The sequence below is a fragment of the Cheilinus undulatus genome, linkage group 10 (assembly GCF_018320785.1).
Source record: "Cheilinus undulatus linkage group 10, ASM1832078v1, whole genome shotgun sequence".
Lineage (NCBI taxonomy): Eukaryota > Metazoa > Chordata > Actinopteri > Labriformes > Labridae > Cheilinus > Cheilinus undulatus.
In genome coordinates this window covers 1,117,006-1,130,769 of record NC_054874.1, presented here as the reverse complement: position 1 = coordinate 1,130,769, position 13,764 = coordinate 1,117,006, and the positions used below count along the sequence as shown (strand labels likewise).

General features: G+C 39.1%; 1 protein-coding gene across 4 annotated transcripts in view; it reads right to left on the bottom strand.

The window, feature by feature from the left end:
- Window positions 1–13,764, bottom strand: part of myot (myotilin) — a 56,318-nt gene that overhangs the window by 17,645 nt on the left and 24,909 nt on the right. For 3 of the 4 annotated variants that reach the window (XM_041797313.1, XM_041797316.1, XM_041797315.1), the window contains exons 9-12: window positions 6,118–6,316; window positions 3,608–4,530; window positions 405–555; window positions 20–121 (exon numbers count right to left, since the gene is read on the bottom strand). In XM_041797313.1, the coding sequence (XP_041653247.1) occupies window positions 20–121; window positions 405–555; window positions 3,608–4,530; window positions 6,118–6,316 (1,375 nt within the window). The remainder of the gene's footprint in view (window positions 1–19; window positions 122–404; window positions 556–3,607; window positions 4,531–6,117; window positions 6,317–13,764) is intronic. The other variant, XM_041797317.1, reaches the window with a different exon arrangement.

Below are 13,764 nucleotides of genomic sequence, written 5' to 3'. Positions count from 1 at the left end.
TAAAGGTTTGTGGTCGTACCTGGTCTGGCTGTGAGTCTGACAGACTGTCTTGGTCAAACATGTAGTTGGCGTTGTCTGGACCCAGCAGCCTACGGGCCATACGCTCCTCGTAGGACAGTTTCTGTCGAGATTGAAGCTTTAAACCGTTAAAGTGTGTTTCCACACACACAGACAGTGTGCTGTTATTGGTTTAGAAAACAGAGACGTTTTCTGTTAGCTTCAAGCAGGCACAGACTGTGAGGGTGAAGGTGGAGATGTGTGGGGTAGTAGAGGGGAGGTGGTCTTTATTTAGGGGGGAGGATGGAAGGGATGTGGGTTTCCTGCTCTCTCTATGGTTTACACTCACACCTACACACTCTCTCACTCCTTAACACACTGAACAGAAGCACCACACATCCACACACCTGGTTGTTTCTCCTTCTGGCCTCTTTAGAGCGCAGCTTCTTCTCCAGATCCTGGATCAGGGCGTCCTTGGAGCCCTGAATGTCCTCGTCCGTGGACCGAGAGGAGGAGGGACGAGGAGCTATGGACTTCTTCAGGATAGGCTTGGGAAGGCTGTAGGATAGAGGGGAGTAAAGTTTATTAAAAACACAAGAAGAAGACAGAGGAGAAAGATCCAAAGAAAAGAAATCCTATCAAAAAACTAGGTGAACTTTTCAGGAATTTAACTTCACTCCTCAGTCAATGGCTTTATTTCATTTACAACTGTGAAAGGATTTCTTCAATCCTTTTACAGTTTTAGAACTTTTGAGTTACCAACCTGCAGTTTTTAATGAAATATTTTCAAGTTAGAGCTAAACAGTTTGAAACACTGCTGCACCTCTAAAATTGTATGTTTTAATCTATACTGTCACTTCTTTGTAACTGTTCTTATGACATGTCCTGCTGACCTCTTGGCCAGGTCACCCTCGTGAAAGAGATCCTGATTTCAATTGGTTTTTATCTGGTTAAATAAAGGTTAATAAAAATATCTAACTGCAATTATTTTTGCTAATACTGCAAACTCAATAGGAATTGTAATAAGGAGAATGATGATTTTCATGTCACTCATCTTTAATTAGCACTATAAACAAAAATAAAGCAGGGTTTTTGAAAACTACTAAAACATGGACACTTTAATATTTTCATGATGTGTAGAGCATCATCAACACCTTTACCTTGCTACTAAAAAAGTATTAAACTGTTATTTTGACTCAGATTTCAGGTTAAAGAAATATTACACCTTCTGCATTTTAAAAAAGTGGCAGTGGACCATATTGTGCTGTCTGTCTGTGCGGATTTGCACGCCACACCTTTGCTCCGACTGTCCTTGATTCCTCTCAGAAGACTTTTTGGGTGTACTGGTTCAAGACTGGAACCACAACAAAATCATAAATATATGTACAGATTTTCAATAAAATCCCAAAGTGATGCACCGAATCATCATCCTGGGACTTCTGCTGCTTCCCATTAACCTTGGAAGTCTAATGGCAGAGCTGGGAATAATGTCACATCCATGTGAATGTGTTTCATTTGCTATGAGCTCATAAGAAAAAGGGACAGAGTCGGAAAACAACCAGACGTTGTAGAAACACGCCCACAGGGAAACGTATTTGGATTAGACGATAGAACTGCTCCACAATCCCCGATCAAATTTAGGTCTGTTCAAAGCACTTCTCCATGCTCATGTTAAACAATATACACAGGAAATGTGTAAATAAGTCAAAATGCACAGCTTTAATCATCTCTTATTGTTTTGTTGGCCTTTCATTGCACATGTGCACCGGTGTGCAGAGAGGCTGAGCCATTGTGCCGTTATTTAGGAAAAAAAATAAAACCTTTCCATGCAAAACGGAAGCATCTAATGATGAAGAAGGTAACAGCACCGCCTTAATAGAATAAAGATTAGTCTACTGCACTGATCATCAACTGGTGGCCCGGGGGCCATATCAGGCCCCCCAAAGCTTTCTGTCCGGCCCCCAGAAGATCATTAAATTCAGAAAAGGAGGAAAAGGAGATGTTGTTGGCTTTAGCCTAAATGTCTGCAGCTTTTGAATCCAACCCAAAAACCATTAATATTGAAATAATTTTAGAATGACTCAATATTTGATCGTATTTAATAGAAATTTACATGCCAGCCATAAATAGTAAAAAATAAAAAATAAAATAGGGTTAAAGTTGGCAGAAATGTTGCAAAAATGGACAGATAAAGTGGTGAAAAGGGGTTAGAGAGTGGCAAAAATTGGTGTTAAGTGGCACAAAGGGACAAAAAATGGACAGGAAAAGTGGTGAAATAGGTTAAAATGAGGTAAAAGGAGATAAAGAAGTATTTAAAATGGTTTAAAAGTAGCAAAAATACAAGAGAGTTGCAAAAAAGGATAAAAGAGTGGCGCAAAGGAGATAAAACATACAGGAAAAGTGATTTGAAAGGGGTTAAAGAACGGCAGAATTTTGGTTGAAGAATCAAAAAGAGGCAAACATATAGCAAAAACAGCCTGGCAAAGTAGTGAAAAGCGTTTAAAGAGTGGAACCCAGGGGCAATAATTAGCAAGAAAGTTTCAAAAAAGGGTTTAAAGAGCGGCAAAATGGGTGAAAAGTGGCAAAAATTGGTTAAAACTGGCAAAAAATATGGGAAAAGTGGAAAAAAATGAATAAAAGAGTGACGCCAAGAGGATAAAACAGGCAGGAAAAGTGGCTCAAAAGGGGTTAAATAATGTCAAAAAATGGGTTAAAGAGGTAGAAAGTATCTAAAAGAGGTTAAAATATTTATCTAATTTTTGTTTATTTGAAAGTTCGGCCCCCAGAGTTTCTGCCGAGACTAAATCTGGCCCTTGTGCAAGACCTTGATGACCCCTGGTCGACTGTCTCCAAGAACTGATGGAAGTGTGCTTCAGTTTTTATGACATATAAACTTTCCAGAGATCAGGAAACAATTCCACCTCTGTAGACCGTAAAATAAGTGATGATAAATTATATGTAAATATGGTCAGCTCTGGCATTTTCTTATTGTTGTAGCACATTAAGGGCCAAGCTTGTGGAATGTATGAAACTTGGACAAAGGGCCCTTGAAGACCTGGTGCAAAGCATCTTGGTGACTTTCCTGTTTTAAAGTGGGACTTCACACTTTGCATGAACAACGCATCTTTATACATGTTTTGAGATCAGAAATATCTGCCTTGCATCACATGCAAATAAATGCCTGCTGGTTTGAAAAGACTGAATCGATCTAGTTTACAGGCAGCTTCAGGTGCCTTTAGATGTCTATTTAAAGAAAACATGCCAATGATTTTGTCTATAAGCAAATATGGAGGCCATCCAACTCAATGATGAGTTATATGGGTTTTAGATTTGTTATAATTAATGTGAGGCGTACAGTGCCACGATAAAAGTATTCATACCAGCAATCAAAAGTGCACAGGAGTGCTTTCAGGAGTTCAAAGATTTAGTTCTTAGCTAAAAACTCCAGATAATGAAACTTTGGAAGTTCTACTTAAAACCAGAGAGCATGGGTTTAAGAACACATCTCTGTGTAGGATGGTTGGTGAATGGACCCCACTGTTTAAAGGGAGTAAAACTCTCCATCTCCCTTTCTTCCTGTGAGTATGTGCTGACGTGTGGCTGAACTCACGTGTGTGGCGTTCCCTTGTAGCTGGCGGGCAGAGAGACCACGGCAGGCTGGACCCTGCTCGGACTGCTGGGAGCGTTGGGCTGTGGGACAGAAGACGGGGAGAGCGGGGAGCGAGGGAGGGAAGGGGACACTGGCAGAGGCTGCTGAGGCGGGGAGGAAGGAGAGGAGGAGGCCCTGATGGGGAGGAGGGGGCTGGAGGGGAGGAGGGGGGAGCGAGAGGGGGAGATAGAGGGGTAGGGGTGGTTGGAGGTAGGAGACAGCTTGGTGAAGGAGGAGTTAGAGGGCAGCACGGAGCAGAGGTAGGCGGCAGACGCTGACAGGCTGTCCTGATTGGCTGGTAGGGTGGCGCTGCCGAGGCCAGTAGCACTGGGAACACTGGGAGTGAGGGTGATGGTGGAGCGCATGGTGGTGCGGGGGAGAGAGGATGAGGAGTCTGGGAAAAGGGAGGAAGGACTGAGTAAGGGAACAGAAGAAGAAAGAGTGGGTGGGGCAGAGAAGGCTGGGGTGGACATGGGGGAGCTGAGACTGGACGAGGAGGGAGAGGACTTGACTGTCCCGTTGGTCTGGGTCTGAGCAGCAGACTGGACCTGGCTCTGGTCCAAGCTCATGGTCTGAAACTGGGTCTGGGTTTGCGACACAGACTTTGACACTGACTGAGTTTGAGAAAAAGACTCGTTCTGTGACATCTTTGTTTGAGTCTCTGTGACAGTGGGACTACTTAGGGGGCTGCTGAAGTTCTGGGAGTTGTTCTGGTTCTCCTTGGCCTCCCTCATTACGCTCTCATAGCTGGGAGCCTGGAAGGCAGCCTGAGACTGAATAAAATGCCTCGGTCGCTCATAGTTGAAGGCACTGGGAGGGAAAGTGCTGGGAGTGAAGGTTGGCAGGTCCGAGAGGTTCATGTTGTTCCCTCCTGACTGGGAGGACTGGAGGAGAAAAACACATAGATGAACTAAACCGATAAAAACACAGATAAATGTAATAAAGAACAAGCATTCAGAAACGTATAACCCTGTCCATCAATGGCATAAAGTCTACTGCTAGACATCAAATGTCCAAAGGGGTAAAGGTTTTCCCTTAAATAATTAGATTTTTAATGTTATCAAACATGCCTAGTAGGGGTGGGAATCACTAGTGGCCCCATGATACGATATTATCGTGATTTTAAACATTTTGCAATACAGAGAGTATTGCCATACCACATATTGAAATATATTGTGATTTATAACATTTTTTCAACTGTTTAGCTGTTTAAGCATTAGTCTTGCCCTCATGTTTGTCGTATTTCTGCAGTATTTTATTTTCATGTAGCACTACTTGCAAATCTCACGTGTCATGTCCATCTAATTAATGCCCTGCTTGCGTTCCTAACGTCCTTCCCCTGGTGCTGCCATGTTTGTTGTACTCACTATCTCCTGCTCAATGACTGTCACCTCTAACAACCTCACTGGACAAACAACTGATTTTATTTTTCCATTATTATAGACTTCAGTTCATATTGGCAATTAATTTGAAAAAATAAATACTTGGTGGACAAGACAATATGATACATCACCAGACAAAATATTGCGATGCTATGCTGTATCGATTTTTTCTCCCACCCCTAGTACCTAGGTTGACCTAAAAACCAGCCGCCTCCCTTAACTGATTTTCTACGTTGTACATCCTTACTAAAGAATCAGCTTTCAGTGTCCTACAGCATTGTTGTTCTCCTAGGTGAGCTCTACTGTAACTTATGTACCACTGTATAAAAAAACAAAAAGATAGCGCTTAAGGGGGCCGATATAGAAAAAACATTATATCACAATTTTTTAATGGCCATATCAAAATCTCCATTTTACCACCATGATTTTCATTCTAATTTTTGAGACCAATTTGTGAGTTTCAAAATAAAAAAACAAACCTATTTGTCATATTAATGTATAAATGCATAGATACAGAGACACAGGTCAATTCTGGTAAAATCCATGCATGCACTCTGATGACAACTCAGCAGGACTGTAATTGCACAGCTTGGCTCATATATTTAAATGCCATTACTTTCAATATCATAGGCCTGTATTTAAAATCGTGTAGTGGTCATTATAGTATGTAAACTGATATACAACTACTAAACAACTATTTCCATGTAGTCTGATGTATTCTATGGAACACACTGTTTATTTCAGCACCACTTAAAATCATTATTTACTTTAAAATCCATTGTCGTGATCAGCAGACACGTTTTAACACACTGATATTTACTTAAAACTAGGGTCCACAATTAGCACGCTCATTTTTAAATTCTAGACTAATCTCATGTTTATTGTCCTTTTCGTTGGTTAATCTGTGTCTCTCTGCAGCCACAGTGAAGTAAATAAGTCCTCCACTTCTCCTTTATGTCTCATTTAAAACCTCAGACAGCTCAGAGGACAGCTCAGAAATCAGTTACCCTTAGTTTGAGACAGGACAAGAACCCCAAATGAAACAAACCCTTACTCTAATATAAAGCACAGTGATTTTCAGGGTCTTACAGTGAAGCTGAGCTTGCTCGGGGTGAACAGCTTGGTTTTCTTGGGTGTCTCTTGGACTTCAGTGGGTGACTCTGGTGGAGTGGGGGGAGGAGAAGGCGTGGACGAGCAGGCTGTGACGGTGACCTCTGGTGACTTTTGGCTCTCTGGGCTGAGGACCCTCTCTTCCTCGCTGTGGTTATCCTGCTGAGGCTCTGGGAAACTGACGGACAAAAACAGATGCAACATTTTTAAAATACACCCTCAGAGATTAAATCAGGAACTCACAAGGAAGGACCCCCATGTAGACCCGCGATCTCTGGCTGGGACCATCCTATTGAGAAATTATCAGAAATAAACCTGGAGCTTATTCATTCAAATCTTTTTATTTTTAAATATCTAATTTCTGTCTGAAAAGATTGCATAAAACACCAAAATGAAAGCCAAGCAGACATTCATATCACTTCCTCTAATTTTTTGTAGAAACTAGGCTTAAATGTAGTTTTGGTCAGCGTGGTCAGTGGAAAAGACAAGAAGCAACTTAATACAAATACAGAAATAACCTCTATTCATCTGATCATGCCGTTTAGATACTGGCATTTATTCCAGTCTTTCCTCTACAGAGAGAATGTTTGTGTCCTTCTGTAGGATGCATGTAACCATTTAAAACAGGTGAAAGTATGGTGTCTGTTTAGCTAAAGAGACTCAGGCGGAGCAGTTAATGGCTAATTGTTATATTCCTGTTGTGCAGAAATGGACTGTTCCTCTGATGAGACTAACACACATGGCTCTGCTTCCATCAGTATTTTTGCTCCTGTAAGACCAAGCCTGGCTGCTTCTCTACTTTTCTAACAGGAAAGAATGTTGTTCCCATGACAACCACGTACGTCCTGGACCACGTAGGAGTATAATGACAATAGCAGTGCCTCTTTTTATTCATTCATATACTTCGACCCACTAACTTGCTGGGTTTCCTGCATTTATATGCCTCTCCTGATAACACACAGCAGTCAGAACCAACAGGCCTCAGCATGAAATCTGAACTGAATCATAGACCTAGAGTTAACCTCTCTTAGACCCTGCCTCAGATTGGACATGGCCTTTATGAATGGACTGAGGTGAGGTTAAGGTTGGTGAACACAGCTGCTGAGATAGCTGCTCTTCCTCATATCCTAGTCGTCCTAACTTTAACCACACTTTAGCTACAGCTCTGGCCAAAATAGATTATCTTAAGACCTAAAACCTCAGAACTCAAACACACATTGAAGTTTATGGCAAGAAACATGAAAAACACAACACTTAAGCTGATGTACAGTAGATCTGTTGATCCTGTTAAAAATCATACGGCAGATTTTTACAGCCGACACAGGCAAATATTTGCTATCAATATGGACTGATATCCAAAGCTAATATAGGACAATATTTACAGCCAATATACACTAAAATCTACAGCTAATATAGGACAATATTTACAGCCAATATACACTAAAATCTACAGCTAATATAGGACAATATTTACAGCCAATATACACTAAAATCTACAGCTAATATAGGACAATATTTACAGCCAATATACACTAAAATCTACAGCTAATATAGGACAATATTTACAGTCAATATACACTAATATCTACAGCTATTACAGGACAATATTTACAGCCAATATACACTAAAATCTACAGCTAATATAGGACAATATTTACAGTCAATATACACTAAAATCTACAGCTAATATAGGACAATATTTACAGTCAATATACACTAATATCTACAGCTATTATAGGACAATATTTACAGCCAATATACACTAAAATCTACAGCTATTATAGGACAATATTTACAGCCAATATACACTAAAATCTACAGCTAATATAGGACAATATTTACAGTCAATATAGACCAATATCAACAGCTTATATAGGACAATATTACCGGTAAATATAGATCAATATCTATAGCTAATATAGCACAATATTTACAGCCAATGTAGACCAATTTTACAGCCAATGTAGACCAATATCTACAGCTATGATAGGACAATATTTACAGTTAATATAGATCAATATCTACAGCTAATATAGGACATTATTAACAGTCAATATAGACCAATTCTACAGCTTAAATATGACAATATTTACAGCCAATAAAGACCAATATCTACAGCTATTATAGGACAATATTTACAGTCAATATAGATCAATATCTACAGCTAATATAGGACAATATTACCGGTAAATATAGATCAATATCTATAGCTAATATAGCACAATATTTACAGCCAATGTAGACCAATTTTACAGCCAATGTAGACCAATATCTACAGCTATGATAGGACAATATTTACAGTTAATATAGATCAATATCTACAGCTAATATAGGACATTATTAACAGTCAATATAGACCAATTCTACAGCTTAAATATGACAATATTTACAGCCAATAAAGACCAATATCTACAGCTATTATAGGACAATATTTACAGTCAATATAGATCAATATCTACAGCTAATATAGGTCAATATTAACAGCTGATCCAGGCTAATATCTAAAGCTTATATAGCAAAATATTTACAGCCAATGTAGACCAATATCTACAGCTAATATAGGACAATATTTACAGTTAATTTGATGAATATCTACAGCTAATATAGGACAGTTTTTACAGTGGATCTAGGCTATTATCTACAGCTAATATAGGAAAATATTTATATCCAATACAGTCTGACATTTAAGAAAGGGATAACATATTTACAGCTGAGATATGGTTGTACAAATCAGCAGACATTTTAAATATGTCGATACGATAATTAACTTTTTAAGCTAATATATGTCAGAACAGATATCATGATGATAACACGGTGCATCCCTAGTCCAAGGCTGTGCTTCACCTCCATCTACATTACAGTTGCCTTTTTTTAAATGGTCATCTCGTCTGAAATGGCTCTCAGGTTTTCAAGAATAACACCATCTGTAGCAAAATACAGATGTAGTGTTACTCATTAACACATATAAGAGAAAACCACAGAGTTTCACATAATGTGCATCAGCAATACCGTTTATATCCTATATTATTCTACACATTCTTAATATTGGGATGCTACATATATGTTATACTTTGATACGGTTATTGTAGTATATATTGATTTATTTTCTCCAGATGTATAAATCTAGTGAGTTTCTTTGTTTAACACACATGTAAATGACACTAACGTCTTAGTATGAAGTGTTCCTTCTAAAGTCCTGTACATGTTAATATCAGATAAAGTACCTGTCTCTACAGAGAGCAGCCATTAACGGAGATCTATCAGAGTTAAACATGTAATCCTCCTGTGTCTGAGTCTCAGTAGGAGCGTTAGCATGTGCATTCATGTTTGCATCACTAAGTGGGCACAGCTATATCGGTCTTGGAATTCGGACAACAGCCGGCAGGTGCAGACACTCTACTGGCACCCAGACCCTTTAACACACACACACACACACACACACACACACACCCAGACCCTGAAACACACCGACACACACACCCAGACCCTGAAACACACCGACACACACACCCAGACCCTGAAACACACCGACACACACACCCAGACCCTGAAACACACCGACACACACACCCAGAACCTGAAACACACTGACACACACATGAAGACAACGCCGGCTTCCTACGTCTTCACAAGAACAACACTGAGGGTGGTTGTAAAATCCAGTTCTGTGCAGAACCACAACACCGGGGTTACACTCACACCATAAATACAGAATAATTTCAGCAGCAAGTCCTTGTGGGTAAATCTCAGCCTCTTCATCGGTTTGTCAGTTTAGAGCTTTTTGAGTGACAAAACTCAACCGGGATCCTTTTAGAACAGATCTGATGGCCCCTGACGTTCCTGAGGACCTTTCCTCTGTCAACAACACCGTCCAGTGGAGCCGCTCCATTCTGGCTAAAATAAATGAAATAAGGATGAAGAACTTCTCCCCTCCTTTCAAATATAAGAAAATCCCTGACACTCTTGTACTGCGCTCTCTTCTTTATTTTTATATTGTGTAACATTATTTTGATTTTTCTACATTTTTGTATGACTGATGTTTCTTTTTTATATTCAAAATGAATTTCAAATCAAATAAATGAATAAATTAAATTAAGAATAATGGTGATTTTTAGGTAATGATTATGTTCTCTTATGTTTAAAATAAAAAATATTTTCTACACAAGCCAAACCCTCAGGACAAAGCGAGAATAACGCGACCATGACAAAGTAACTATTGATTAGGGCTGAACGATTTATGTGATCTGCGATTGCGATTATTTAGGTTCCTCATTTTGTTTTTTGTTTTTTTTAACAAACATAAGCAAGAAATCATTCTATATTATAACAAGCACAATATTAGATAAGCTAAACTCAGGATAAACAATTTAGAAAAAAATATCTGTGATTCTGGCTCTTATAGCCAATTTAATATCAACTGCTATATTGAAGGGATGATTATTTCTCATATTATTCTCATTGTGATGAAGAAAAAAAAATACATGAGAAAAAAAAGATTTTTGTAAAAAAAAATAAATAAATAAAAGACACTTGAATGTTGTAATAATGTGTAAAGCATAAAAAAGAAAACACTTTTATGATTTAATCTAATTTAAAGATTAATTTCCCAGCCCTACTATTAATCTCATCATCTTGATTTCTTGATGCTGTGAGACAAAATCCTGACTGAAACTGATCCTGATTAATCACACAGAACTTTTTACTCTCTTTTTAGAAACTAGAGAGTTAAAAATTAAAATTATTTCTCTTTACAGAGCAGTTTGTTCTGAAGACAGCCCGCCTGAGTCAAAGAGAGACGAGAGTCTCGGCTGATGAGCTGAGTAACTATACTTTTAGTTGATACTGAAGGAAACGGCAGCTGAATGTTTCGGTCCATTATCTGAGGTTTGTGGGGAACTCTGCTATCACGGTCACATGTGTTTGAATGGAACTAAAGATTTAGTGAAGGCAGAGAGAAAGTCCAAGACCAGGAACGTCCTGGACCATGACCATCAGACACTCTAGAACAGTAGTTTTCAAACTTTCTTCACCCGAGGCACACCTAAGGTTAAGCCAAAATCTCAAGGCACACCATATTCATATCAATACGAAATAGACTTTATAAAGAATATAACAGTCAAGGTGGCCCATAAGGGAGGGAGGGGGTGGCAAAGAGGGGAAAAGGTGCCTGAAAGGTGGCAAAAATTGGTTAAAGTGATGATGAAACATGGCAAAATTGGGTAAAAAGTGGCAAGACAAAGTCAAAAATGGTTAACAACTGGCATAAGGGGCCAAAAATTGGTTAACAGTGGCAAGACATGTTGAAAGTGTCAAAAAGGTGGCAAAAATGGGTTAATAGTGGCCAAAAGGGTTAAATGTTATAAAAAGGAGGCTAAAATGTTATAAAAGTGATTAAAAAATGGGCAAAATTCGGCAAAAAAGTGGCTAGACAAAGTGAGTGAAAATTAGCAAGAAGGTGGCAAAAATGGGTTAGTGTGGCAGAAAAGTGGCAAAAAGGGTTAAAGTTGCTAAAACGTGGTAAAAAGTGATTAAATAATTGGTAAAAAATGTCCAAATAATAGCAAAATTAGGCAAAAACAATCAAAAGGTAGCAAAAATGGGTTAAATGTCGCAAAAGGTTCCAATAAAGTTGCAAAAAATGGGTCAAAAGTATTTATAAAAAGTTGCAAAATTGCAAAAAGCAGCAAAAATGGTTTAAGTTGACAAAATTAGTGGCAAAATGGGTAGAACGATTGGTTAACTGGATTAAAAGAAGCATGAATAATGATCATTTCAACACCAATTTCAACTCAATAATAGCTTGCCAATGAGGTAACTGTTAGCCAGGATGCTAGCACCAATGCTACTGATCCAACACACACACTCATCAATAAATCACGACTGGGGAGGGTCCATTCTCTGGGGGTTTTTCAGGGGTCCAACCAGATCCCCAAGGAACACCTAGACTTGTCTCAAGCTGCACTAGTGTGTCTTGAGACACCATTTGAGGACCACTGATTTAGAAAATTCAACAACCTGAACAAACGTCTGGAAATGATCGACCTCTCGGGATCAGAATGAGAGCAGGCATGGTCCCCACTGATAAAGGGACAGTTCGGTTATTTAGCATAAAAACCTGACCAGGACTGAAGTGTGCTGAAGTTGTCCCTAAACTTCTGAAAAGAAAAAAAAAAAAAAAAAAGCACAACAGAGGAGACGTTCTGAAAGAAACTGAAGGAAACTCACATTTTTAGAAGGAGAGATTACATGAATGAAACTTGGACCTTCAATACGATTAGGCCTGGGAACTTAAAATGGCCAGCTGCACTTTTCAAATCGCAAAAGGTGCAATATTCTTTCACCTGGCGTTTGTGTCAAAACACCAGTTTAAACTAGTTTTTAGCAGCAGAGATGTTATGCATGACATATCATGAAATCATTCAAGTGCTTATTTTTTAGAATAGTTGACAAAAAGTCCTACCTTCTTCATTTTTGTACTTTTTTCTTATTAAATAAACAAAACAAAACAAAACAAACAAACAAAAAAAAAACTCCACAACAACGTATATTTTAGGTACTCTGCCTTAAACTCTACATGGCAGCACTTGCGTCCAATTGGACCTGAAGCACTTGATGGCACTTACTGATGTTGTTTCTTCTTGTCTAGATCGTTGCTTGTGTTTTTCTTGCTCTCAAATGTACGTCGCTTTGGAGAAAAGCGTCTGCTAAATGACATTGTAACATTGTAACATTGTAAATATAAGGATGACAAAAACCCAAAACCCCAAAAATTGCAATCAGATTATATTCCCAAATTGTTCCGCCTTAAATCCTGATACAAAACGTCAGTCAGTGCATGAAAGCAGCATCATCACCCAGGAGGGGGAAAGGTCCACAACGACAGTCCAGATCCAAGACTATGTTGGTGGTTCTGGTTCTGGAGGAGAGGGTGAATCAGCACTATTACAGACAGGTTCTAGAAAAACTGAGAGAAAGTCTGGAGAAAGAGAGCACAGATGAGGAGAAATGGTTCCATTCTTCATCAGGACAACGCTCCAGCTCTCACTGAGCTCTGAGTAAAGACATTCCAGTGACGATCACCTCCCGCTTCTCCTGATCTAGCACCGTGGGACTTCCTCCTTTTTCTTCAGACCAGATCTGAGCTCAGAGGAACGTTTAGAGTCTGAAGTTCAGAACCACAGAGTTTCAGAAGAAGACCGACGGCGCTGATCTGATCAGTGAAGACCTGAATGCAGCGGGAGATCGATGCAGGAGAGGAGACTGAAGAATATTTATGTTTATTAGTCCATTAGTCATGAATTCATGCTCCTCGTATGAATTCATGCATTTTTATGCTGTGTTTGGCTTGTGTGAACATCTGCTGCAAATGAAGTTTCCCCTCAGGGAAAATAAAAACTTTTCTAAAATAACTGAATTTTTCTAAACTGTTCAGCCTTAGTTTAATCTAATACATGTTGTGTTGAATGATTTATTGATATTCACTGAGTTATATATAAGACTAGAGCCCTGCACAGGACTCTTTTCTTAATCCCGCTCCCACTGCACCAGCATCCACTCCAGTCCACACCCACAGCAGGTACCTGCACAAATTCTGACACCCCATGTTAAATATTCAGAATAACAGAG